This window comes from Pieris napi, chromosome 18 (assembly GCF_905475465.1).
Source record: "Pieris napi chromosome 18, ilPieNapi1.2, whole genome shotgun sequence".
NCBI classification, from domain to species: domain Eukaryota; kingdom Metazoa; phylum Arthropoda; class Insecta; order Lepidoptera; family Pieridae; genus Pieris; species Pieris napi.
This window is the reverse complement of record NC_062251.1, coordinates 3523001-3548503: the sequence shown is the minus strand read 5'-3', so window position 1 is coordinate 3548503 and position 25503 is coordinate 3523001. Positions and strand designations below refer to the sequence as shown.

At 33.3% G+C, this 25503-nt stretch overlaps 1 protein-coding gene across 1 annotated transcript in view; it reads left to right on the top strand.

Moving 5' to 3' along the window:
- The first annotated feature begins 253 nt into the window (after positions 1-253).
- Positions 254-25503, top strand: part of LOC125058292 (heat shock 70 kDa protein cognate 5) — a 28767-nt gene continuing 3517 nt past the window's right edge. The window contains exons 1-12 of the mRNA XM_047662345.1: positions 254-470; positions 689-744; positions 1276-1363; positions 2303-2540; positions 4797-4958; positions 6267-6357; positions 10146-10308; positions 13025-13180; positions 15140-15286; positions 16878-17118; positions 18705-18914; positions 23903-24090. Coding sequence (XP_047518301.1) covers positions 369-470; positions 689-744; positions 1276-1363; positions 2303-2540; positions 4797-4958; positions 6267-6357; positions 10146-10308; positions 13025-13180; positions 15140-15286; positions 16878-17118; positions 18705-18914; positions 23903-24090 — 1842 coding nt within the window. The 5' untranslated portion in view covers positions 254-368. The remainder of the gene's footprint in view (positions 471-688; positions 745-1275; positions 1364-2302; positions 2541-4796; positions 4959-6266; positions 6358-10145; positions 10309-13024; positions 13181-15139; positions 15287-16877; positions 17119-18704; positions 18915-23902; positions 24091-25503) is intronic.

Genomic DNA, 25503 nt, shown 5'->3' with positions numbered 1-25503 from the left:
CTAAATACTGAAATTGCTATACTCTAATGGCGCTACTTTTTGAATTGTAATATTCCGTGACGCTGACGACGGTCATTGTCTTTATTGGTTAAATTTATAAAGTAGAAGTATTGCGTCAATAACAAAACAGGGCAGCACATAATAACCAATCACAATGTTTCTTTAATAGACTAGAATGATCTGTGTCAACTGTCATGCGTTTTTCGTATTTCGTAATTTTTGTGAATGGCAATAATTCTAGAACATTGTAAAACTAAAGATAAAAGAATTGTTCTTTCGTGAAGTTGCGTCATCCACATGGTTCCCATTTTCGCCTGTAGTAGAATAAAATATTAAAGTATATTGATAAGTTCGCAATTTAATTAAAAATGTTGTCCGCGACGCGAGTGATTAGCCGAAAGGCTTTGGAGTGTTCAGGAATTGGAACAGACTTTTACACTCAAAAGAATTTCTCTACAATCCTAAAAAATGTAAGTGACAATTTTTTATTTAAAAACGAATGAAAATCGATTGTCATGTAAAATATTATTGTCACAATAATTTTATTGTTATATTAATTAGTGAATGTACTATTTAATTTCAACTAATTAACTTTAAAAACCTTATGTGCCGTTCGGCACATGTGAAAATCTATTTTGTAGGCTTTCGATGTTCTTCCTGTAATTGTAGAGATTTATTTCATTTACAGACCGCAGCACCCACCGTTCCAATTTATCAGCGCCATGCAATTCAATACAGGCAGAAGTAAGTTACTATCACAGAACATTTTCGTATAAAACATAACCTAACTTAAAAATAACCTTTGTAGTTTGGACATCGGCTTGTATGTATAATCGGCAATTTCTATGATTGACCTACACTAACAATATTTTGTTATGTGAAGTAAATCTCAAAGGTCACTTATTTACAACTAAATACTGATGTAGTAATAATTGTGCAACAATCTCTTGCACAATGATAATATTATTCTAACTTTATTAAATGGAAAAAAGTTAATGATCTAAGTTAACCATGAAATACTTCTTATGCCATTAAGTACTTAAGAAACAAAAAAAAAAATATAATTTTTGATTTAATGTTTAAATTTACCTTAATCCCATTTTAAAGACAATGAAATGCATTTAGTGTGGAAAAGTTTTTTCCACAGAGTATGAAGTTACTACTTTTGAAGAAAATAATAATTTATAGTGCTGAAACATAACTTTATGCATACAGTTGTTTGATAAATACTGTTTTTACAAATAAAGACTATATAAAATTATTTTCACTGAACAGATCAGATGGTGTTCGCGGTGCCGTCATCGGTATTGACTTGGGAACAACTAACTCATGTGTTGCCGTTATGGAAGGAAAGACACCAAAGGTAAATTAATTTTCTGATTCTGATGTAAAAGGGGACCAGCATATTCTCATAGGCACTATTTTGCACTGCTTTTGCCCAAACCACAACTTGTGGAACTAATGCAGTTTCCTGTGTGTAGATTTGTTTTCTTATTCAAAAAAATTCAATATCATACATTCATTTAGGTAACACAATGTACACTTATGAACATCAATTAAGAAATACATATTAAATGCATCTAATTTCAGTTATCAAATCAAGGGCATAGAATGGACTGGCAATAAACTTGCCGCTACTCTTTTTAATTGCCAAGTATTTTGTTTTAGAAAATGTTTGTAAGGAGCTGCATAATTACACCATGTTCCTTAATTATACATTAATAAAACATTACTTAAATGATACTAAGTAGAGATATTCTTCAACTCTTTGGTTTCTATTATCTATTTATTGTGGGTCTCAGTATAGTAATTGGTTATACATTCAAATTACAGCCAACATGCCATTATTCCATCTGTAGTTTCACTCTATATTATTAAAAACATATTGGATTTCATTGTTAGGACATATTAGATCTGAGGAGTCATAGGTACCTTTCTACAACTTCTAAAAATGTCAATGTTAACGTAAAATTGTAAACACCGTTAGATTGTAATCTATCTCGCGAGATTATAAACTGTTGAAAGATTGTGAACCTCAGCGTACTGCTTACAATTTAACGTATTATTATTCGGTAGATTGTACTACACTAACTTAGTTATCATTCAAACTTCTTTGGTCAATTACAGATTAATTTTACTTCCCAACAATTTCATATAACTACCGAATAATAATACCTTAAATTGTAAGCAGTTCGTTGAGGTTCACAATCTTTCGACAGTTTACAATCTCGCGAGATATATTACAATCTAACGGTGTTTACAATTTTACGGTGACATCAATAAACCTAGTAAAAAATTTTAGGTGGTGGAAAACACAGAGGGATCACGTACTACCCCATCACATGTAGCATTTAGTAAGGATGGTGAACGGTTAGTTGGTATGCCGGCTAAACGTCAAGCGGTTACCAACAGTGGAAACACCTTCTATGCTACCAAGAGACTGATTGGTCGCAGATTTGAAGACCCGGAAGTGCAAAAGGATATGAAAAACCTGTCATACAAGGTTGTCAGAGCTTCCAATGGAGATGCCTGGGTGCAAGGTAAACATAATATTATAACGAACGATTTGTATGTTTTTAACATATAAAAAACTACTGCACCAATTCTAAGTATTCTTTCATCAATTGCTCAATGATTATTATATAATATAATAATATTTTAAGTTGAGAAGGAACACTTCCTTTACTATGGTTTATATGTATGTATTTAGATTGTACAGTCAATAATTTAATTAATAAACCATGACAGTTGGAAAAAAATTATTGATTACAGGTTATACTCCAATGTGTAGTATCATTTTGCTTAAAAGTTGATAGACATGATGTACACACAATAATAATAATAAACCCCATTTTATTTCCAATCATGACAAAAATAATAATAATATACAGCTTAGATTATTTTACATTTTTTTCCATTGTTATCCTATACCCTAGCTTCCTTCAGTACCGTCAATCGGAACCCCTTCACGGGTAAAGGCCTCCTCCATCTTTTTCCAACTGACTCTGTCTATAGTTCTCTTTCTCCATTTGTTTCCTGCTACCGCTTCTATTTCTTCTATCCACCTTTTATTGGCGGACCTCTTCGTCTTCCTCGTAGTCCTTTCCATACTCAATGATAAGTAATATAAATGAGATTTGAACAATTGGTTAGGACTGTCCTGGTGGCTTCATGTAAAATTAAACAATACATATTTAAATAGCAGACCAGCCAAGCGTTGCTGTGGCTAAGGTTTTTGTTATATTACATAGTAGTAACCTATTCCAAGGAAACGGTAGGAGAACACCAGTCATGGGGACCACCATGCTTTATTGGTGGTTATGCCATTAAATTGTAGCTTATTTGAAACGTTGCTACTTTTAATACAGCGCCATCTGTTAGAATTGTGACTATTAAATAATAAACAAATATTTTGCAATAAAATAATATTGCAGGTGTAAATTGAGATGTAAGCTATCCTATCTTTTAAGTTGGATCAAACTACACACGGTGTGCAAATTTGATTGGTATTGCTTCGGTAGTTTAGGAGTCCATAGCGGACAAACAATGTGACACGTAATTTATACATCAATAATTCAATAATTCCTAGATAGTATTTTGCCCAGTCATTAGATACGTAGTATGCCATTTTGTGGTTTCTTTCCTGCTAACACATACTTTCCTCCACGCAGAGTTTGGTGAAATTAATAAAGCATTGTCGATCACTGCTTGTACTTATGTGCAAATGGTTTTGCAGCGATGCAAGAATAATTCGCAGCACCAGCTGGTCTAGACTCTCTGGTCTAGCGCCTTCCTAGATACTGCGATACATTGCTTCTAAAATATAAAATATTAGTAAATAAAATATATATATCAATTTTGTAGAAGTTTATGCGTAAACCAAAGACAAATATCAGTATTTTTTTTTTTTTTTAATTAATCCGCCATCCATCTCACTTTTATTTTCTTTCGCGTGATTGCTTTCCAGTATAGCCATTTTTTTACATCAGCAAAATAAACTTCATTCGTCGCATATAATTTTTAATGGACGGCTCATTGGTCTATAGTCGAATTTTTAATTAGACGATATCAACTGACGTTTACGGTGTTGTCAGTTTTTAATGAAATAAAAATAGTGTTGTGACAAAGTAAATCGAATTTTTAATTAGACGATATCAACTGACGTTTACGGTGTTGTCAGTTTTTAATGAAATAAAAATAGTGTTGTGACAAAGTAAAAACCCCTGAATTAATGATCGGTGATGGCACTAGTCGCCGCGCCGCGCTTTGCAATAAGACGTCAAAAAACTGATTGTAGTTACATAGTACTAGTACCTAACTTATATCAGAGCACTTTTATACAATTTTGAAATAGAAATAATATTCTTTTATTGTTTGAAATGATTGACAATGAGTGTGAATACTCATTGTTCATTCATCTGATTGAACAAGAACTGAATGCATCACTATTACTTTAAATGTGGCAACATTATTTTACAAAGTGACATTAGCTACTGTCAGTTGGCTTCGTCTAATTAAAAATACGACTATAGTGGTTAGTACCCCTGACTGCGAATCCATGGGTCCTGGGTTCGATCCCCGGTCAACAATCATCGATGTGATTAGAATTTGGTGTTGTGCTTAGGTCTTGGGTGTTAAAATATGTATTTATATGTGTTAGGTCTATCTATGTATAATATGTATGTATATCCGTTGCCTAGTACCCATAACACAAGCTTCACCAGCTTAGCATGGGACTAGGTCAATCGGTGTGAATTGTCCAATCAAAAAAAAAAACATTTTTTTTTTGTTTCCAGGAAGTGACGGCAAAGTCTATTCGCCGAGTCAGATTGGTGCGTTCGTTCTTATCAAGATGAAGGAGACGGCTGAAGCGTATCTCAACACTACAGTTAAGAATGCTGTGGTCACTGTACCAGCTTACTTCAATGACTCTCAACGGCAGGCTACCAAGGATGCTGGTAAGATTTTAGGGTGTCAGTCAGAGTTTATACTCTGATATCTGAAAATGGTAATGACCAAAAAATACTGGTATTATTGTGAAAAAGTGTGGGGCGCTCTGTGCTAAATTTGTCCCTTTTTTGGTGGAGAACTTTTTTAGTAGCAACACTTATGAAATGTCAGAATTCTACGGAATGAAAAAATGGAGTATAGTAAATATTAGTATTTTAAAATTGTGCATTGTCGATCACTGCTTGTACTTATGTGCAAATGGTTTTGCAGCGATGCAAGAATAACTCGCAGCACCAGCTGGTCTAGACTTTCTGGTCTAGCACCTTCCTAGATACTGCGATACAGCTCAATAAAAGACTTTAATAACACAATATAAACCTAACACCTATTTATTTCTGTCACTATATATTGTAAATGATAATCTAATATATAAAATTCTCGTGTCACAATGTTCGTTCCCATACTCCTCCGAAACGGCTCGACCGATTCTTATGAAATTTTTTAGGCATATTCAGTCTATCTGAGAATCAAACAACGTCTATTTATCATCCCCCTAAATGTTAAGGGTGGGCCCAAAATTTTTACAATTAAAAAAAAAAACAAATTTACATTTTTGACAAAGCTTTTTTTTAAATTTTTTATTATTTTGTTATATACCCTTAATTGTCACCCCTCTACGATCAACCCCTATTTTTGTATTATAGTAGATACTTATATTTATTGAACTAAAAAATGTTTCCTAGAAATAATATACATGGCAAAACAATGTTTTCCGGGTCAGCTAGTACTATATATGTATATATACTATCATCACCACAGAAGATAGATATATAGATAGTATTTGGAATATTTAGAAAAATTTAATCAATTTCAAACCTGTCAATATTATTACTATATAGTATATACCAAGTTATATCTCAAAAACGACTTAACTGATTTAAAAGACTGCTCCCTAGTTGGAACATATAAAGGGTAATAATGCAGATAACATGCAGATGCTGTAATATACAAAACATATAGATATATATAATCTTAGAAATCAGAAGCGGTAGATATTTAAAAAAACAAAGCACTTAGTCACCTAGGAAGTTTTATTCCTTACATAATGATTTTATTTAACTAACTACAACAATGAAATAATAATCGACCAAACAAAATAATTAACACAACTAAAAAGCCAAAACTAATACACAGTATAACCACTAAACATAACCGAGATGTCCGAGTGTCTGGTGTTCCACTCCTTTTTTATAACCTCTCACTCGGTCCGGTTTGCTGGGTGGGAATTGTTTTCTAAGAATAACATATTTTTTCAGGACAAATCTCTGGTTTGAACGTACTCCGAGTAATCAATGAACCCACGGCCGCCGCACTCGCCTATGGAATGGACAAGACTGAAGATAAAATGTAAGTTTTTTTATATTCGTTACCTAACAATTACTTGTAATAACATATAGTTCTCAAACTTGGCGCTCACTAAAGCGCAGCATACAAAGCTATAAGTGTGTCAAAGATTGATGGAATTGTGTATGATAGGGAAGAAAAGAATAGATAAAAAAAAAATATTGGTTGTTTGTAAAGTATGTTTACGTGATAACGTCTTATTGGTGATATAAGTTTTTGGGAAGTAAGGAATTAATGAAGATAACAATTTTTTCAAATTTTAAATTACATCTATCGTTTTATTCACACTTTTGATGATAAATTTCGGGTGTAAAATGACAAGTTTACTTATTCGACTATGATATACATTTTTCTTCATACATTCACGGAATGACTGGCAGCGCTCGAGATGAGACGGGAGATCGGTCCGTCTCTCTCTCGTTATACCTGCGATCGCGCTCGTGAGGTTTTGGTGTGACACAAGTTTCTGAACATGTCACCCGACTAAAACGATTTTAAAGACGTTATCACGTCAAAAACATATTTAAGAAGAATAACTAAGGTAGCAGATGCCACATTAGAAATTTAAGTGGAAATGGGCGGAGCACATAGCCAAGTGGTACTGAAAAGTGGAATTTAGACCAGATTAAGGAAATAGCAGGTGGTTCATGGCAGAGAGAGAATTTTTAGAAACTGGCTACCCTAGTATTCAAGTATTACGTCACGCAATTTTTGGAAATTATTGCCCCCCCATAGAACGGGCCGTAACGATCTGTACCCAATACCACGTGACCGTGACCGCCCAGTGACTCTTTATACCTAAATGTTACCATTATGTAGTGTAAAGTACTGGAAAGTCCAAAAAAATAATATTACGTAATACTTCTAAGAAATAAAATAATATGCTCCGTATTTGTATGTTTTTTCTACAAAAAGATAAATCTCAATATTTACTTACTCAAGTGACCTAATACAAAAATAACAAATATTTCAATATCACGAACAATATACCGAAATGACTTTAATTACTTAATTTTATTCTTTAGCTGGCATCACTGCCTACTAATTCCAGGTTTCGTAAACCTTTTTTATTGTTCGTGATGAAAAGGGACGCAATTATCACTCGCCGTAAAACCACTTTTAATGTGGAGCACCGTACTTAATAAAATGGATACATACACTAACAAATAAAATGTATAATATACATTTTATTTGTCTTATAACATCTGAGTCTATATATACATTGTATATATAGACTCTATATATACATTGTAGTGTCTGAGTCTATATATACATTGTATATATAGACTCAGATGTTCAGACTCGTATTGAAATTGAAAAATTTGCTTGGCCAAAAAAGGTTTGCCATCACTGACATGTCAAAAAATGATAGCTGTCAGAATTCTACGAAATTAAATATCAGAGTATAAAACTTTATTCAAAAAATTAAGCCCGACTTATTTCTCGTATTTTAATTTTTGAATACTCTATTTTATCATGTTGCATAGCGGTAATATACAATGCATCGTCGATCACTGCTTGCGCTCATGTGCAAATGGTTTTGCAGCGATGCGAGAATAACACGCAGCACCAGCTGGTCTAGACTCTCTGGTCTAGCGCCTTCCTAGATACTGCGATACATATTTCAATTTAATTCTAAATGCACAAATAAACACTCGGTATAATAATATTCCGCCGTATATTTTCATAGGTTTTTTTTGATTCCAAAGTTTTGCGGAATGTATATTTTGTGTAAACTTAACTTTTACCGTGATTGTCATATATTTTAGAAGAAATTGTGAGAGAAAATGAATATGTGAAGTGGTGAACTTTAATAAATAATTATAAAACAATATTTGCTAGATAATGATTCTGTAAGCAATATAACACTTGCGCAGTTATCTTTTCATTTCGTTGACTGTTGTGTCACTACTTAATACAGATTAGAATTCAATATCGTCATAGTCGTAGAATAGTGACGGATCTGACAAATAGTAAACTTTACATTTTAAATAGTTTAGTTATTATAAATATTGGCAGAAGTAAACAAAAGGGTTTGTTTTGAAACAAAATAAAAACATTAAATTACACAGTTTTCTAGAAATATCACACGTTTCTATCAAATCCGTCACTTTACCGACTGATTAATTTGAAATTTATAACACATAGAATTATTATTTTAATGTAGCCGTAATATTTAGGGTCTGTTTCACAATGCACGGATTAGTTCTACATAAGTTCCAAATTAGCTATTAAATACTTATTGGTAGGATAAACACTATTGTTGCGTTTCACGACTGTCAGATAGCGCTATTCGTCACATAAAGTCCATCAAAAGTTATGAGTCCGATGAATGTCAAATAGCACAATTATTTATCTTCCAAATAATTTGTGTTGCAAGCTATTTGTACTTTATCCACTAAATATGATAAAAAGTGGATTTTTGTTTTTTTTTCAAATCCGACATTGTTCTACGATCATGACGATATGTTAGTGTAAAATACGAAAAATAAGAGGGAGAACATAAGTGATAGATGCTTTACATTATGCCCTAAAACAAGTGGCAATGGGCGGGGCATATAGCAAGATACACAGATCTGGACCATAAAGACAACTGTATGGAAAGGACCAAGAGAAAGATGGAGAAGAGATCGCCCAAAAAGGTGTATAGAAGAAATAGAAACGGTAGCAGGAAACGAATGGAGAAAGAGAGCCATAGACAGAGTCAGTTGGAAAAAGCTGAAGAAAGCCTTTACCCGTGAAGGGGTTCAGATCGACGGTACTGAAGGAAGGATATATTTATTTATAATTTATTACCTTAATCAAAAACATAAACAACAAAAATAAAAAACTGGTTACAAAAGTTAATGGGCAACGGACGGCCTTATCGCTAACAAGCGATCTCTTCCAGGCAACCCTAATATAGGATAACAACCAAAACAAAAAAATAATAATAATCTAAGCTGTGTAATAAATTTGTTTTTTTGTGATGATTGGAAATAAAAATGCCTTTATTAGTGACACGGGTTTTTTTAAACACTACCAAAACTAACGTCTTTTTAATGAAAACGTTTTTATTAGTAGTTTATGCAACTGTCATATAATAGGGTATTAAAACATGAGTGTAGTTTCAAAATAAGATTACACGAGTGTTTTAATACCTTATTATATGCAGTTGCATACATTGCAGTTTTAAGTCATAAAGTCTTGGTAACATTTGTCGTACGCTTTTCTTGATTTTTCTGGCAAAAGACTATTCGTCAGTTTAGTAGCTGTTTCTAGAATGTCAATTGTCATCGGTATCGTCGGTGTTGTTTGACATTTTTGCTACTAAAGTTTTATCCAACAAAATATTACTCAAATTCGTATGCACGAAATAGCGCCAATGGAAAAAGTCTGTTATTGGTCTATTCAAAGTCAAATCATTTATTTCAATTAGACCATCTAAAATGGCACTTTTGAACGTCAAAAAAAAAAATACAAAGAAGATTCTAGTTGCCCCTTCCAATTGTTCTATTGGCTCGGAAGCAGCGCGTTGCGAACTCGCTCACCGCAGAGTATGTCTACTTAAATTGAATTAAAACCTCCTTGGTCGGGACACATTGTACTTTAATAATTAAAACATTATTTTAAAGCATTGTTTTATTTTTTAACTTTCTTAAAGTATATAAAATATGCCATTAAAAGTCTGTGTTTCATTTCATAAGAATATTACCGAATGATTATATAAAAGTATTTTTTCTATAATATGCTAGATTAATTAGATGCTTAAAGCCAAGTATTCGACAAATAAGGTTGTGTTCTATTTACAGTATAGCGGTATACGACTTGGGTGGTGGAACATTTGATATCTCTGTACTGGAGATACAAAAGGGTGTGTTTGAAGTGAAGTCCACGAATGGTGACACTCTTCTCGGTGGAGAGGACTTCGATAATGTCATTGTCAACTTCTTGGTTGATGAGTTTAAACGAGACGTGAGTATATCATAGACAATAGAGTATAATGTAAAAATAAGATTAATTTTAGAAGTCACTAGCTGACCGGGCAAACGTCGTTTTGCCATATCATTTATACTAAAAAAATAGGGGTTGATCGTAGAGGGGTGAAAGTTAGGGGTTGTATGTATTTTTGTATGTTGTATCATAAAAAAACAGAAATTAAAAATTTTGTCTAAAAAATAAATAAAAAAATGTAGGGGTGGACTACCCCTAACATTTAGGGGGATGAAAAATAGATGTTGGCCGATTCTCATAGATAAGCACAAAAAATTTCATCAATATCGGTCAAGCCGTTTCGGAGGAGTATGGCAACGAAAACTGTGACACGAGAATTTTATATATTAGAAAATCATTTATTCATTTAGGTAACACAATGTACACTTATGAATAATAAAGAAATATACATTTAATGCTTCTAATTTTACATTTACTGCCAGTTCTCAAATCAAGAGCGTAGAACGGAAGAGAACTGGTAATAAACTCTCCGCCACTCTTTTTAATCGCTAAGTTTTTTGTTTTACACAATGTTTGTAAGGAGCTGCAACCATTACACCATGTTCCACATGACATCTTAAGTAATTAATAATAAATAAAAAACAAAGATTTGTCCTCTATCAGCAGGAGGCATGGTGAAATAGGAGCACGCACTTACATTAAAATAAAAAAAATAAAATAAATCATGTTAAGTCAATCCCCATCATATAATTCACATTGTGGTATAATTTTTGTCATATATAACAAATAAACTATGCATCGTCGATCACTGCTTGTACTTATGTGCAAATGGTTTTGCAGCGATGCGAGAATAACACGCAGCACCAGCTGGTCTAGACTCTCTGGTCTAGCGCCTTCCTAGATACTGCGATACAGATTTAAATGTTCCAATAATTTCGACGCATATTTATGACCCGTCTTATGTAAGATCGTTTTCTACGAATAAAAATATTGATAAATTTGATCATGCCGTATAGTAGAATTTATTATTCACTCAAAATAAGAAATTTAAAACTCCACGGGCGACTCATTGGTCTAGTGGTTAGTACCCCTGCGAGTCCATGGGTCCGGGTTCGATCCCCGGCTGAGACGAACATCGATGTGATGACCATTTGGTGTTGTGCTTAGGTCTTGGGTGTTTAAATATGTATTTATATGTATGTATATCCGTTGCCTAGTACCTATAACACAAGCTTCACCAGCTTAGCATGGGACTTGGTGTGAATTGTCTTTAAAAAAAAAAATTATTCCGGCAGCTTGTAACAATATTTAGATTAGGTATGTTCATTTATTATTCTGACTTGTAGATACTTGGTTTAAATAATAAGTGTTTATAATCATTCGTTTCAGTGAAAGCATTTTAACCGCTTTCATTTGAATTCATAAACAGACAAAAAAGAATAACACCGAAACTGGACAATAATAAAAATAGTAAAAACAGAAATTATTTACTAATATCTTTTTGTACTGTACTCTTAGAGAATTATCACTAAAATAAAAGCCCTCGTTAAAAGTAAATTAATCAACAAATCTTTTTATAAATTTGACGAATACTTAAATGATCCTAATCCTTGGGATTGATTTGCTCCAGTTCAAACAATTTGTATGACTCAAAACTTAGCGATTCATAAGAGTGGCGGAAAGTTTCTTGCCAGTTCTTCTTGCTCGCTCTAAGACTTGCAAATTGATAGTAAATTTACAATTAATTTAACTTGATTTTTGACGTTCATATGTGTACTTGTTTATCTATATGAATAAAGATGTTTTGAGTTTGAAAGGTGGATTAGGAACTTTTCCAGGATGTATTAAATATTGTTATTTTACTTTAGCGATTGTTTAGGACCTCAAGGTCACCAAACTCCAAAAAAGTACATTGTTTCTTTTCATTTTTCGTCATAGTTTCTTGATGTAGGGCGAATGAAAAAATATATGGTGGATTTGAGTAGTTTATGTATCCATTTTGAAAGATCGATACACGATTCAAATAACTTCGCTCGATTGAAAAAAAAATCAAACAGCCAATTTTTGACACTTTGTATTCATTTTATGACGAAAATGTATATAGAAATTTACACGATATGTTTTATCGCAAGCCAAGTAATCCATTTCAGAAAAAAATTGATAAAATTACATTAATTTAATGTTTTACATAACTAATTGTTATTACGGGCCGGCGCGCCTCAGTGCTCCAGCTCTCCACTGCGCCCCGCAGTCCACCCCGAGACACTGACACAGCAATTCGTGCTGGGATAGGGCCTTAATAAAAAGATCCTAAAACGTCTCCAATGAGGGATTTTTCTGACAGCTATTAAAAAAAAAGATAGTTCTAAAAGCTACGATGAGATGGCGCTTCATCGCAAGGGTTTACCTTTTTTTCTTATTGCTTGCCACAGATAAAAACTTGGTGGTTACGCGAATGTTCTGTTCTAATATGTACTCTTAGCTGTTCATTGGTAGGGTTATGGTGCGTACCAATTTTTTTTTCATGACTTTAGCACCCAAAGTTGCCCAAAGACCAATCACAATCAAATGCAAGAGCCAAAAGAAAATACCACAGAATAAACTGGCAAGTCCCATTAAAAAAACAAAAACCCTTACTTGAAAATGCCATCTATTGACTAATTTGGAACTACTTTTCTTAGCTGTCAGAAAAATCCATCATTTTTTTTTTCAACCAATTTTTTTAATGCATTTGTAGCAAGGCATCGATATCCGCAAAGACGCGATGGCCATGCAGCGGCTTAAGGAGGCAGCTGAAAAGGCGAAGATTGAATTGTCTGGCTCAGTACAGACTGATATCAACCTGCCATATTTGACCATGGACGCCTCTGGACCTAAGCACATGAATCTTAAGGTGAGTTTTTGATTATTTAAGGATTTTTTTTAGTGTACCCGCAGTTTTTTTATTTTTTTGTGTCTACCTACATTTTTCATGGATTAATGAAAGATTCATGTTTCAATGTATACTGTGGTTTTTAACATATTATAACTGTAGTTAGTAAACCTATCTATAGATTTGAAAATATACATTTATTTTATTTATTTATTGATATATTTTTCATTCCATCACAAATTTACAAAAGGATACAAAAGAATATCGTGAAAACTTTAGAAACCTTAGTTTTTATGAATCAAATGAATATAAAAGAAATATTAGTAATACAACCTATACAAAATGGTATTTTTAACTCTGTTGTACCATTCCTCATGTAACGTTACGATGCGATGTTATCTATATAAATAAAAATGAATCGTAAAATATGTTGCTAAGCTCAAAACTTGAAGGCTGTTCGACCAATTTTAGTAATTTTTTTTTATAATATTTATTCCTTAAACTCCAAGGAAGGATTTTATGGAGAGAAAAATTAAAAAAAAACAAATTGTTTTATTTGTAATGTTATATTGTAATTATTATCTTTTGGGGTAACAAATTATTCCACATGAAACAAAGTTCTAAAAATTAAATATAAAGAGTCTATTTTGAGAAATATAGAGATAGAGATATGTTATTATAAGTTAATAACAAATTTTTCGTAGTAACAAATAATAAGATTAATTGGGGAATTTCATTAAAAATATTTGTTTGCACCTAGTATTACGCATTTTAGTTCACAAAGCTTTAATGGTTGATATTGGTGCTAAATTATGACTTGCTAAAACCATCTGTTGTTTTTCTATAGACAACAGATCAATATGTCTTTGTTACATTTTGTATATGTGATCATTTTATAAGAAGTAATCTAAAATAGAAATGAAAAGCGTGCCAACAAAGATACAATTTGTTTTAGAGCTTTACTTGGAGCTTTACCCAGAGCTCTGGGTTATACTAGTGTAATAATAAATTTAAGAAATATATCAAAGAAAAGCTGTGTAAAAAGGCTTACTATAAAGTTGATAAAAGGGCCTGGGACTAGTGCTAGACAGGCTACTTCTATTTAATTTTGATATTTGTTTTAAAATAAGTGATGATTTTCTATTTTAAAAGAGTAATGAGATATTTTTACGCCGGCATTATCTCTCGGCCTACACTATTTTTTATGAGTAGGGATGTCTACAGATTCAAATTTAATGTGTAATAAGTGATACCTGTATTTTATATTCCATAATAAACATATTTTATTTTTTTATCTATATTTGTGTGATGGGACTTTTTCCAGTTCTGTGTAACTATTCCATACAAACTTAATTAGTTAAGACGGTGTAACTAGAATGGTTTTTATGAATGTAAGAGTAAAATGGGTGTCATTTAATAATAATATAGCCTTTATATTCCGAAACTATGTTTTAATATATTTTTACTACAATATATCTCAGAGTTTGGTGTGCCTCTTGGCAAATGCCTTCTTTAACCCTTTCCACTCTTTTCTATCTTTTTTATCTTTTTTCTTCGTTTTCCTTCTCTAGTGTACCATTTCGTGAATATTTTGCTCGATTTTTCATGGGAGCTCCGTTGCATATGACCCGTCCATCTCCATTTAATTTGTTCTATCTTACTGAGAATGTAACACCTGCCTTGCGATTCTGTAACTCACTTTTCGAACTCACACAGCGGTTTTCACAGCGGCGGTCGCGCTCAAATCAGTGCTAAAGAAGTCATTTTACGATTTGGCATTCTGATAAGGAAGATAAATAAACTACATGCGCCCTGCATGTAGTTTATTGTTTTTATTAAGTTACAGAATCGCAAGACTGTTCTAAGCTCTTACTTATGTGTATCGTTGCTTGTCTAATTTTCTTATTCATGTGCTATTTAGTTTATGACTTAAAATAAACAGAAATTAATTAAAATTGAATCTACATATTACTATTTCAGATGACCCGTTCGAAGCTGGAGTCCCTAGTAGGAGATCTAATTAAGCGGACAATTGCGCCTTGCCAGCGAGCTCTGCAAGACGGTGAGGTCTCTCGTACTGATGTCGGCGAAGTCCTACTCGTTGGAGGAATGACAAGAATGCCCAAGGTAAGACAAAAATTTAAACTAGGTGTTTTTGCTATCTCTTTTTATTTGTTAAAAGAGAGAGGTGTAACACTACACTGATCAAATAGTTATGTAGATCCTATGACTTCTTAAAATGGTTCTCAAATTTGATTGTTGGTTAATGAGCTTGTTGAGACAGTGTGTATATTGAAATTGAAAATGCTTTTAAAGTATGCTATTTTTGTATCATTGAAAATCAAACTGGTTAAACTAAGCACTCTAGCACAAGCTTCGGCCAACTCCATAGTTGGTTGGGCGAGGTCATTGACCGGGTGCAATATTAAATTGGGGACATATTCACTGGCTGTACTAAGTGTACATTCAGATTATAATCTTACAAACATTTAAAAAAAAATTAAAACAAAATGTTGTCAAAGTCGTATTGACTTGCAGTTTGATTTACCAATATTGCAATATCTATAAATTATCAACTGTGAATTAACCATTATTCAAAAAGTCTTAATAAGCTCTGTGACATTAATGACTTTGACAGCTGACAGTTACGCCATTGCACTGACATATATAATTCAATTGACGCACCTCTCTTAAATAATATGTAAAGGTACAGTAAAACGACGTTATGATTTTAAGAGCAGAATTAATATTATTATAATATAATTTTTATTTTTACCCTGGCCAATGAATAATATAATTATTTGGTGATACCAGAGGCTACTACTACTACTATACTAAGCTCTGAATATGTTTTATTTGTTCTTTTCGAATTTTATATTATTATTAGCACAATCTGTCAGACCAGTCTCCAATATCTCTTTTCTAATTTGACAGGATGTTAAAAAAATATATAGTTTACAGTGCCACATACTTTTCTTGGCCGGCGGCTGAAATTGGTACTACTGCCGCCATTTTGGAATGTCAGACTGACATTGTCAGTTAGCTCTCAAATACCACTAGCAACATCTAATAAAAATTCAACTTAAATCTATTTATTTTTATTCCTTGCATTATGCGGCTCTGATTGCTAGGTATCTTAAAAGATATTATTCTTAGAAATCACAAACGATAAATATTAAAAGTAACAAAACACTCAACCTAGGAAGTTTTATTCCTTACAAAACAATTTTTAATTAACTAATTACCACAGTGAAAATTATATTCAACCAGAAAATAATATTTTACACAACTCAATAAAAAATAAAACACTAAAGCGTCCGTCACGTCCGAGAGCCAATCGCAGAATACCCCAGTTCCACTCCTCTCTGTTACCCCTCACTCGGTTCGGCTTGCTCTGTGGAGATTGTTTTCTAAGATTATATTAATAGTACAGGTAACAAAACCTCATCCACCATCAGTTGGACCTAAGTTTGTGTGACACAATTTATTTAAGACATTATTCCCCTTATAATGGTTAATTTTTAATAACTGGCAATACTAATATCCGTGACAGCGACGGTATTACTGGACAAGAAAATTATGTGGCTCTGTACAAGCTTAACCAAAGAATTTAGTTCAAATTATTTAAAACAATGATTGAGCCTTTTCAAAACAATTTTGCCAATTATTTTATTTTTTAGTATTGCATTCACTTATGCTTTTATTCACAAACATTCAGGTCCAACAAACAGTCCAAGAGATCTTCGGCAGAGCACCATCAAGAGCAGTCAATCCCGATGAGGCGGTGGCCGTCGGTGCAGCTGTTCAGGGTGGAGTTTTGGCTGGTGACGTCACAGACATTCTCCTGCTTGATGTCACTCCCCTGTCGCTCGGTATCGAAACCCTTGGTGGAGTTTTCACTAAGTTAATCACAAGGAACACTACAATCCCGACCAAGAAGAGCCAGGTGTTCTCTACAGGTGAGATATTTTTCGGAAATCGCATGTCTCTCCCCTGTTATCTACTTTGATAGAGTTTCAAGGGTTGTAAATGTCATATAGACTTATTATTTCCCTTATTTAAATAGAGACAATCGCTAGTTTTAGCAATCAGTCCGAGCAGATAGGACCGATTGGGACATTTATTATCTTGTGACTTTATTTTTTCATCAATATTAATAATTGTACTCTGATTTTTAATTCCGTAGAATTCTGACAGCTATTATTTTGGAAATGTCTGTTTTGCATAGATTACAAACCTTTTTGGCCGGGCACATTTTAACGAGTCTGAACATCTAACTCTATACATACATTTTATTGCTAGTTAATGTATCCATTTTATTAAGTTCGGTGCTCCACATTAAAAGTGGTTTTACGGCGAGTGATAATTGCGTCCCTTTTCATCACAAACAGTAAAAAACGCACAAGTAAAGATAACATTTTATTGTATTAAAATGTTTACTAAACCTGGAATTAGTAGGCAGTGATGCCAGCTAAAGAATAAAATAAAGTAATAAACGTTAATTCGATATATTTTTGATATTGAAATATTTGTTATTTTTGTATTAGGTCACTTGAGTAAGTAAATATTAATATTTAACTTTTTGTAGGTAAAACATAAAAAAATACGTAGCATTTCATTTTATTGTCCTCAAATGGGTCAAATTTGTGTCTTTTTCGGTGGAGAACTTTTGTAGTAGCAACACTTATGTAATGTCAGAATTCTATGGAATGAAAATCTCAGTATAGTATAATGCATCGTCGATCACTGCTTGTACTCATGTGCAAATGGTTTTGCAGCGATGCGAGAATAATTCGCAGCACCAGCTGGTCTAGACTCTCTGGTCTAGCGCCTTCCTAGATACTGCGATACAGATTTTAATTCAAATATCCTAATGTTTCTTAAATAATAATATATCATTGCTGTAAACACATGACTATGAGATATGTATCTTTGCGTTGCGTAGAGATGTGGGGTCACTCTGCATCTTCTACCGCATTTACCATGGAGAGTGTTCAGATTAATACCTGCAGTTGAGTTTCATCATCGGATGTCGAGGCAGAATACGAAATTCCACCCGTATCACCTCCACGTCCGCCGTTCGACCACTATGTGGAACCAGCTGCCTACTGAAGTATTTCCGAACCAATTCGACTTAGGGTCCTTTAAGAGCGTACCAATACTTAAAAGACCGGTAATAGAGCGTTCAAGTATTACGTAACGAATTTGGGGGGGGGGGGTTATTTGTAAAACGTTACGGGACGGGGATTGAATTACGCGTTATTTTTAATATAATTTTCGACTTTCCAGTACTTTACACCACATACTTGAGTACAGAAAAACGTTACGGCGCGTTACATGGGGGGGGGGGGTTGTCAATAATATCCAAACATTGCGTGACGTAATACTTGAACGCTCCCTAACGCACTAACCTAACGCGAGCCCTCTGGCATTGAGAGTGTCCATGGGCAGGACGGTATCACTTAACATCAAGTGAGCCTCCTGCCCGTTTGCCCCCTGTTCTATATAAAATTATATTTTCTACTTGTAAAATTGATATTTTTAGCTGCTGATGGCCAGACCCAAGTGGAAATCAAAGTGCACCAGGGTGAACGTGAAATGGCAACGGACAACAAATTACTCGGACAATTTTCGCTCGTGGGAATTCCCCCCGCACCCAGGGGAGTCCCACAAATCGAAGTGACATTTGACATTGACGCTAACGGCATCGTACACGTATCGGCAAGAGATAAGGGCACTGGAAAGGAACAACAAAGTGAGTATTACGCTATTAATATATAAATAATAAAGTGTACACTCTTTATAACGTCAATCGTTATAACGAAAAACTGTCTATTAGTAGAGTTAAATTTGATTCATTTAACACAAAACTCATACATTAATTCACTCTTTATAACGCAACACCCATTATCTACACAAAACTCATACATTAATGCACTCTTTATAACGCAACACCCATTATCTACACAAAACTCATACATTAATGCACTCTTTATAACGCAACACCCATTATCTACACAAAACTCATACATTAATTCACTCTTTATAACGCACTACCCGTTCTCTACACAAAACTCATACATTAATTATTTCTTTATAACGCTACACTTATTCTCTACACAAAACTCATACATTAATTATTTCTTTATAACGCTACACTTATTCTCTACACAAAACTCATACATTAATTATTTCTTTATAACGCTACACTTATTCTCTACACAAAACTCATACATTAATTATTTCTTTATAACGCTACACTTATTCTCTACACAAAACTCATACATTAATTATTTCTTTATAACGCTACACTTATTCTCTACACAAAACTCATACATTAATTATTTCTTTATAACGCTACACTTATTCTCTACACAAAACTCATACATTAATTATTTCTTTATAACGCTACACTTATTCTCTACACAAAACTCATACATTAATTATTTCTTTATAACGCTACACTTATTCTCTACACAAAACTCATACATTAATTCACTCTTTATAACGCACTGCTCATTCTCTACACAAAACTCATACATTAATGCACTCTTTATAACGCACTACCCGTTCTCTACACAAAACTCATACATTAATTATTTCTTTATAACGCTACACTTATTCTCTACACAAAACTCATACATTAATTATTTCTTTATAACGCTACACTTATTCTCTACACAAAACTCATACATTAATTCACTCTTTATAACGCTACACTTATTCTCTACACAAAACTCATACATTAATTCACTCTTTATAACGCACTGCTCATTCTCTACACAAAACTCATACATTAATGCACTCTTTATAACGCACTACCCGTTCTCTACACAAAACTCATACATTAATTATTTCTTTATAACGCTACACTTATTCTCTACACAAAACTCATACATTAATTCACTCTTTATAACGCACTACCCGTTCTCTACACAAAACTCATACATTAATTCACTCTTTATAACGCTACACTTATTCTCTACACAAAACTCATACATTAATTCACTCTTTATAACGCACTACTCATTCTCTACACAAAACTCATACCTTAATTCACTCTTTATAACGCACTGCTCATTCTCTACACAAAACTCATACATTAATTCACTCTTTATAACGCACTGCTCATTCTCTACACAAAACTCATACATTAATGCACTCTTTATAACGCACTACCCGTTCTCTACACAAAACTCATACATTAATTATTTCTTTATAACGCTACACTCATTCTCTACACAAAACTCATACCTTAATTCACTCTTTATAACGCACTGCTCATTCTCTACACAAAACTCATACATTAATTCACTCTTTATAACGCACTGCTCATTCTCTACACAAAACTCATACATTAATGCACTCTTTATAACGCACTACCCGTTCTCTACACAAAACTCATACATTAATTATTTCTTTATAACGCTACACTTATTCTCTACACAAAACTCATACATTAATTCACTCTTTATAACGCACTACCCGTTCTCTACACAAAACTCATACATTAATTATTTCTTTATAACGCTACACTTATTCTCTACACAAAACTCATACATTAATTCACTCTTTATAACGCACTGCTCATTCTCTACACAAAACTCATACATTAATGCACTCTTTATAACGCACTACCCGTTCTCTACACAAAACTCATACATTAATTATTTCTTTATAACGCTACACTTATTCTCTACACAAAACTCATACATTAATTCACTCTTTATAACGCTACACTTATTCTCTACACAAAACTCATACATTAATTCACTCTTTATAACGCACTGCTCATTCTCTACACAAAACTCATACATTAATTATTTCTTTATAACGCTACACTTATTCTCTACACAAAACTCATACATTAATTCACTCTTTATAACGCACTACCCGTTCTCTACACAAAACTCATACATTAATTCACTCTTTATAACGCTACACTTATTCTCTACACAAAACTCATACATTAATTCACTCTTTATAACGCACTGCTCATTCTCTACACAAAACTCATACATTAATGCACTCTTTATAACGCACTACCCGTTCTCTACACAAAACTCATACATTAATTATTTCTTTATAACGCTACACTTATTCTCTACACAAAACTCATACATTAATTCACTCTTTATAACGCACTACCCGTTCTCTACACAAAACTCATACATTAATTATTTCTTTATAACGCTACACTTATTCTCTACACAAAACTCATACATTAATTCACTCTTTATAACGCAACACCCATTCTCTATTTCGAAGAAATATTTTCATATTTAGACAACAACACCATACTTAAGTGTAATTGTTTTTATAATCAGCTTACAAAACTAACATTTTGAGGTGGCGACATTTCTAAGAAACACACCTGAGGTCAATATTAAGATTTACCTTTTTGTAGGTAAAACATAAAAAATACATAGTATTTTATATTATTCCCCTTAAATTGGTGAAATTTGTGCCTTTTCGGTGGAGAACTTTTATAGTAGCAACACTTATGAAAAGTCAGAATTCTACTGAATAAAAAAATCACAGTATAGTGTAATGCATCGTCGATCACTGCTTGTACTCATGTGCAAATGGTTTTGCAGCGATGCAAGAATAATTCGCAGCACCAGCTGGTCTAGACTCTTTGGTCTAACGCCTTCCTAGATACTGCGATACAGATTTAGAATAAAAAAAAACATTGTACTAAAAAATAGGCAAATTTTGAACAATACTTTACACATACCTATTTTATAAAGAGGATTTTGTTTTTGATAGATTAACATAAGTTTACAGTGGGGCTATTCAAGTATTACGTAAGCACTATAGGGGTGAGGGGGGTCTTTGATTTTCTTATTTGGTGATTACGTCAACAGTAATTATTTACCACATATTACCCATACATTGTCTATGCTTGAAAACAAAATGCATTTTCGAGGATTCCTTCAATTTTCGAGAGTTTTGCTTTACATTTCTGACAAGAAGAGGGGGGAGGGAGGATAAATTGCAGCAAATATAAATTAATAAATATAAATAGACAGTCTGTCTTGACCGCAACATGCGGTCGCCGCACGGCGATCTGCAGTTTCCATACTCGGACCGCTCGAGCAGTTCCTGAGCAAACCGCATGTTGCAATCACTGGTTATTACATACGTAATACATACATTACGTTACTACGTTATACGTACATACGTCTTTATATACGTCACTAGCTGACCTGGCTAACTTCGTTCCGCCCTACAACCTTATAATATCGTTGTTACTTTAATTTAACTTATTTTAGGATTTCATTAATGTTAAGTATTACATTAATACAACTTTTTTGCAAATACAGAAATGTTTTATTGCTTGTCATTGCGAAAGAAGAATGGCAGTTTTACACATTAGGCATCTTCTCTCTAGCGTCAATATGGCGATACTGCATGTTAAGCACTTTCTGATATCCAACATCTTTCGATCAGGATCAAAGCATGGTTATGCATCTCCTTATTCACCTCAAGATCGGAATTTCTTGATCTGACACGAATTCGACGTAAAATTATGCGTAGTTTTGTCAACAGATGGCACCATATGGTTTTTGCAATCGTAAAATTAATTTATTTATTTATTGTTATTCGATAACTTATCCGATATTTTATTGCTTATTCTGCTATTCGGGACGGAAACAAATCCAACAAAACAAAAACCATGGCAATCGGTCCAGCCGTTCTCGAGTTATAAGTGTTGTAACAAACACGACTTTCTTTTATATATATAGATTATAGTCTTTCGGCTTGAGATATTTATTATTAAAAAAAATTTGTGTGTACAAAGTACACATGTCAGAAGTGAAACTTCTGTGGCAAACTAATCTTTAAGTGTTGTTCATATTTATACAAATCTAAAAGTTTAGATTTCCGAGACTTAGAGGGACGGAAAAAGGAATATATGTTAGGAATTTAATGTATTTAATTGTCATTAAAATATCAAGTGTCGAATAATAAGTAATAAATAATAAATCATAAATAATAAATAAAAATGTGACGATTTGCTACAAAATTTCTCCCATACGTCGATAAAGAACTTTCATTCTAACGCCGATAAAGAAGTTTGACTTCAAAAAGCAACATGGCGCGTAACCGAAAATTGTGACGTGTAACGAAAAAATGTTACACAAAATTTTTTTCCAACCCCGATAAAGAAGTTTCACTTCAAAAACACGCACATTACACACAAAATATACCTTATTACTTTTTTTTTCTATTCATATTATTTTGTGTATGTATTTCGTTAGTAACTAATGTTATTTCTATGTGTAGATGTGCAGTCTATTCCATGTTTAGAATAACACGATAGAAACAAAAATAAAAAAAAAGGGTGCGTGTACTTATGTACGCGCGTAAGAAGGTATACTTCTTTGGCATTATTAATAATAGTTTTTGATTGCATGCAAATAATTAATTACAATTAAATAATCAAAGACTGGAAAAGGAGTCATTATAGTCAATAAAGTTCAGTTTACATTTGAAAAATTAAATAAATAAATATTTATTATTATTCTCTTACATAAAGTGTTAACATAAATTCTATTATTATTCGAAAGTTGTTTTTAAATTATGTCCAATGCCGTAGCATCTTCCGTGGTCAACTTCATTCTGTTAATTTTGTGTCACGGCGCGCGCGCATCGTAAAATTTCACTCTCATCAATTTTTTAAAACGCGCCTAAAGAAGTATAACTTCAAAAATACTAAAATTTGGAATAAATTTCCAGTCGTCATCCAATCATCGGGCGGTCTTTCAAAGGACGAGATCGAGAACATGGTGAAGGCGGCAGAACAGTTTGCCACTGCTGACAAAGCCAGGCGCGAAAGAGTGGAAGTCTCCAACCAGGCTGAGGGTGTACTACACGATACGGAGACCAAGATGGATGAATACAAGGACCAGTTGCCGCAGGATGAGGTATGTTGTACATTATTTAGAAACCCAAAAAGCCTATAGGGTTTGCTTTACATGGGCAATTGTAAACTTGGATATGCCATCGTAATCTAATCGTAATCTTTCGACAGTTCACAATCTCGCGAGATAGATTACAATCTAACGATATTTAAAATTTTACGGTGACATATATATTGCAACAAAGTTCTTTATCGCGCGTTGCGAAAGGGTAGCCCCCTGGCGGAAAAAATTAAGACCAAAAGTTGTTACGATACTTTTTGCTATAGTTGTAAGCCGTCTGTCTCTCTCACTCACACACACTTTCTCTCTCTTTCACACTCTATCTCTCTCTCATAGAAAGCAAGCCAGTTATTTTCTTTTCGTTTTTCTATTTCGCATTGAACAGTGTGGTGTCGCGACGATTATTTTTGTTAAGTGAATACAGGATTTTTCTACATAATAAATAATAAAAAAAATCGTTCCAATAATAACAATAATGAATCGGTCCAGTAGTTTTTGTGTGAAAACATTACAAACATACATACAAAAACTATTTGCTGTCGCTAACTTTAAAGTCAATATCAAGCTTAACAACTTTTTTATAGAAGTCAATCATATATCTTTCATTGTTAAAGCAGTGTTTTTAAAATAGATTATTTTATATCAGAAAAGAAATGCTCCATTGTAGAGGTAAAGGTTAATTTTTGATTTTAAGTTACAATGTTTTTTTTTTTATGGCTCTGGCACGGTTTGTGCATTAGCCAGCGTCAAGTATAAGATTTTTTATAATTCGTGCTTGCCTTAGAAATTCGACCGTGTCCTCCATGTACGGTTTAGGCACTCGCCCGGTACCGCACAGCCCTCCCAAAGGCCGAGAACAAATTTAAATTAAATTACTTAACTTGCCCTCGAACCGGGAATCGAACCCAGTACCCCTCACCTAGCTGCCACTTAATAAGACCGCTAGGCTATGAGGCCCCTAGTTACAATGTTATGCATCCAATCTAAGCCGTTGTCATTTCTATGATATTGGTAAAAATGAATGCAAGACTATCAGAGGTTTTTAATATCCTCCTTCTTTTAGAAGTTAGGTAATGTAACCTCAACAATATTAAGGACTTAAAAACAAAAGACAATCAATTTGACATGTTGTTTTTTTTAAATATCTCTATATGAAATTCTCGTGTCGCAATTTTGTTCCCATACCCCCTCCGAAACGGTTTGACAGATTCTTATGAATTTTTGTAATGCATATTCAGTAAGTCTGAGAATCGGACAACATCTATCTTTCAAACCCGTAGTGATAACGGGTGTCCACTGTCCACCCCAAAAAACTTTTTTTGTTTTTATTTTTTTATGATACAGCATACAAAAATACACACAACCCTTAATTTTCACCGCGCACCACCACTATGTGGAGCTCACCGAAAAAGTGAC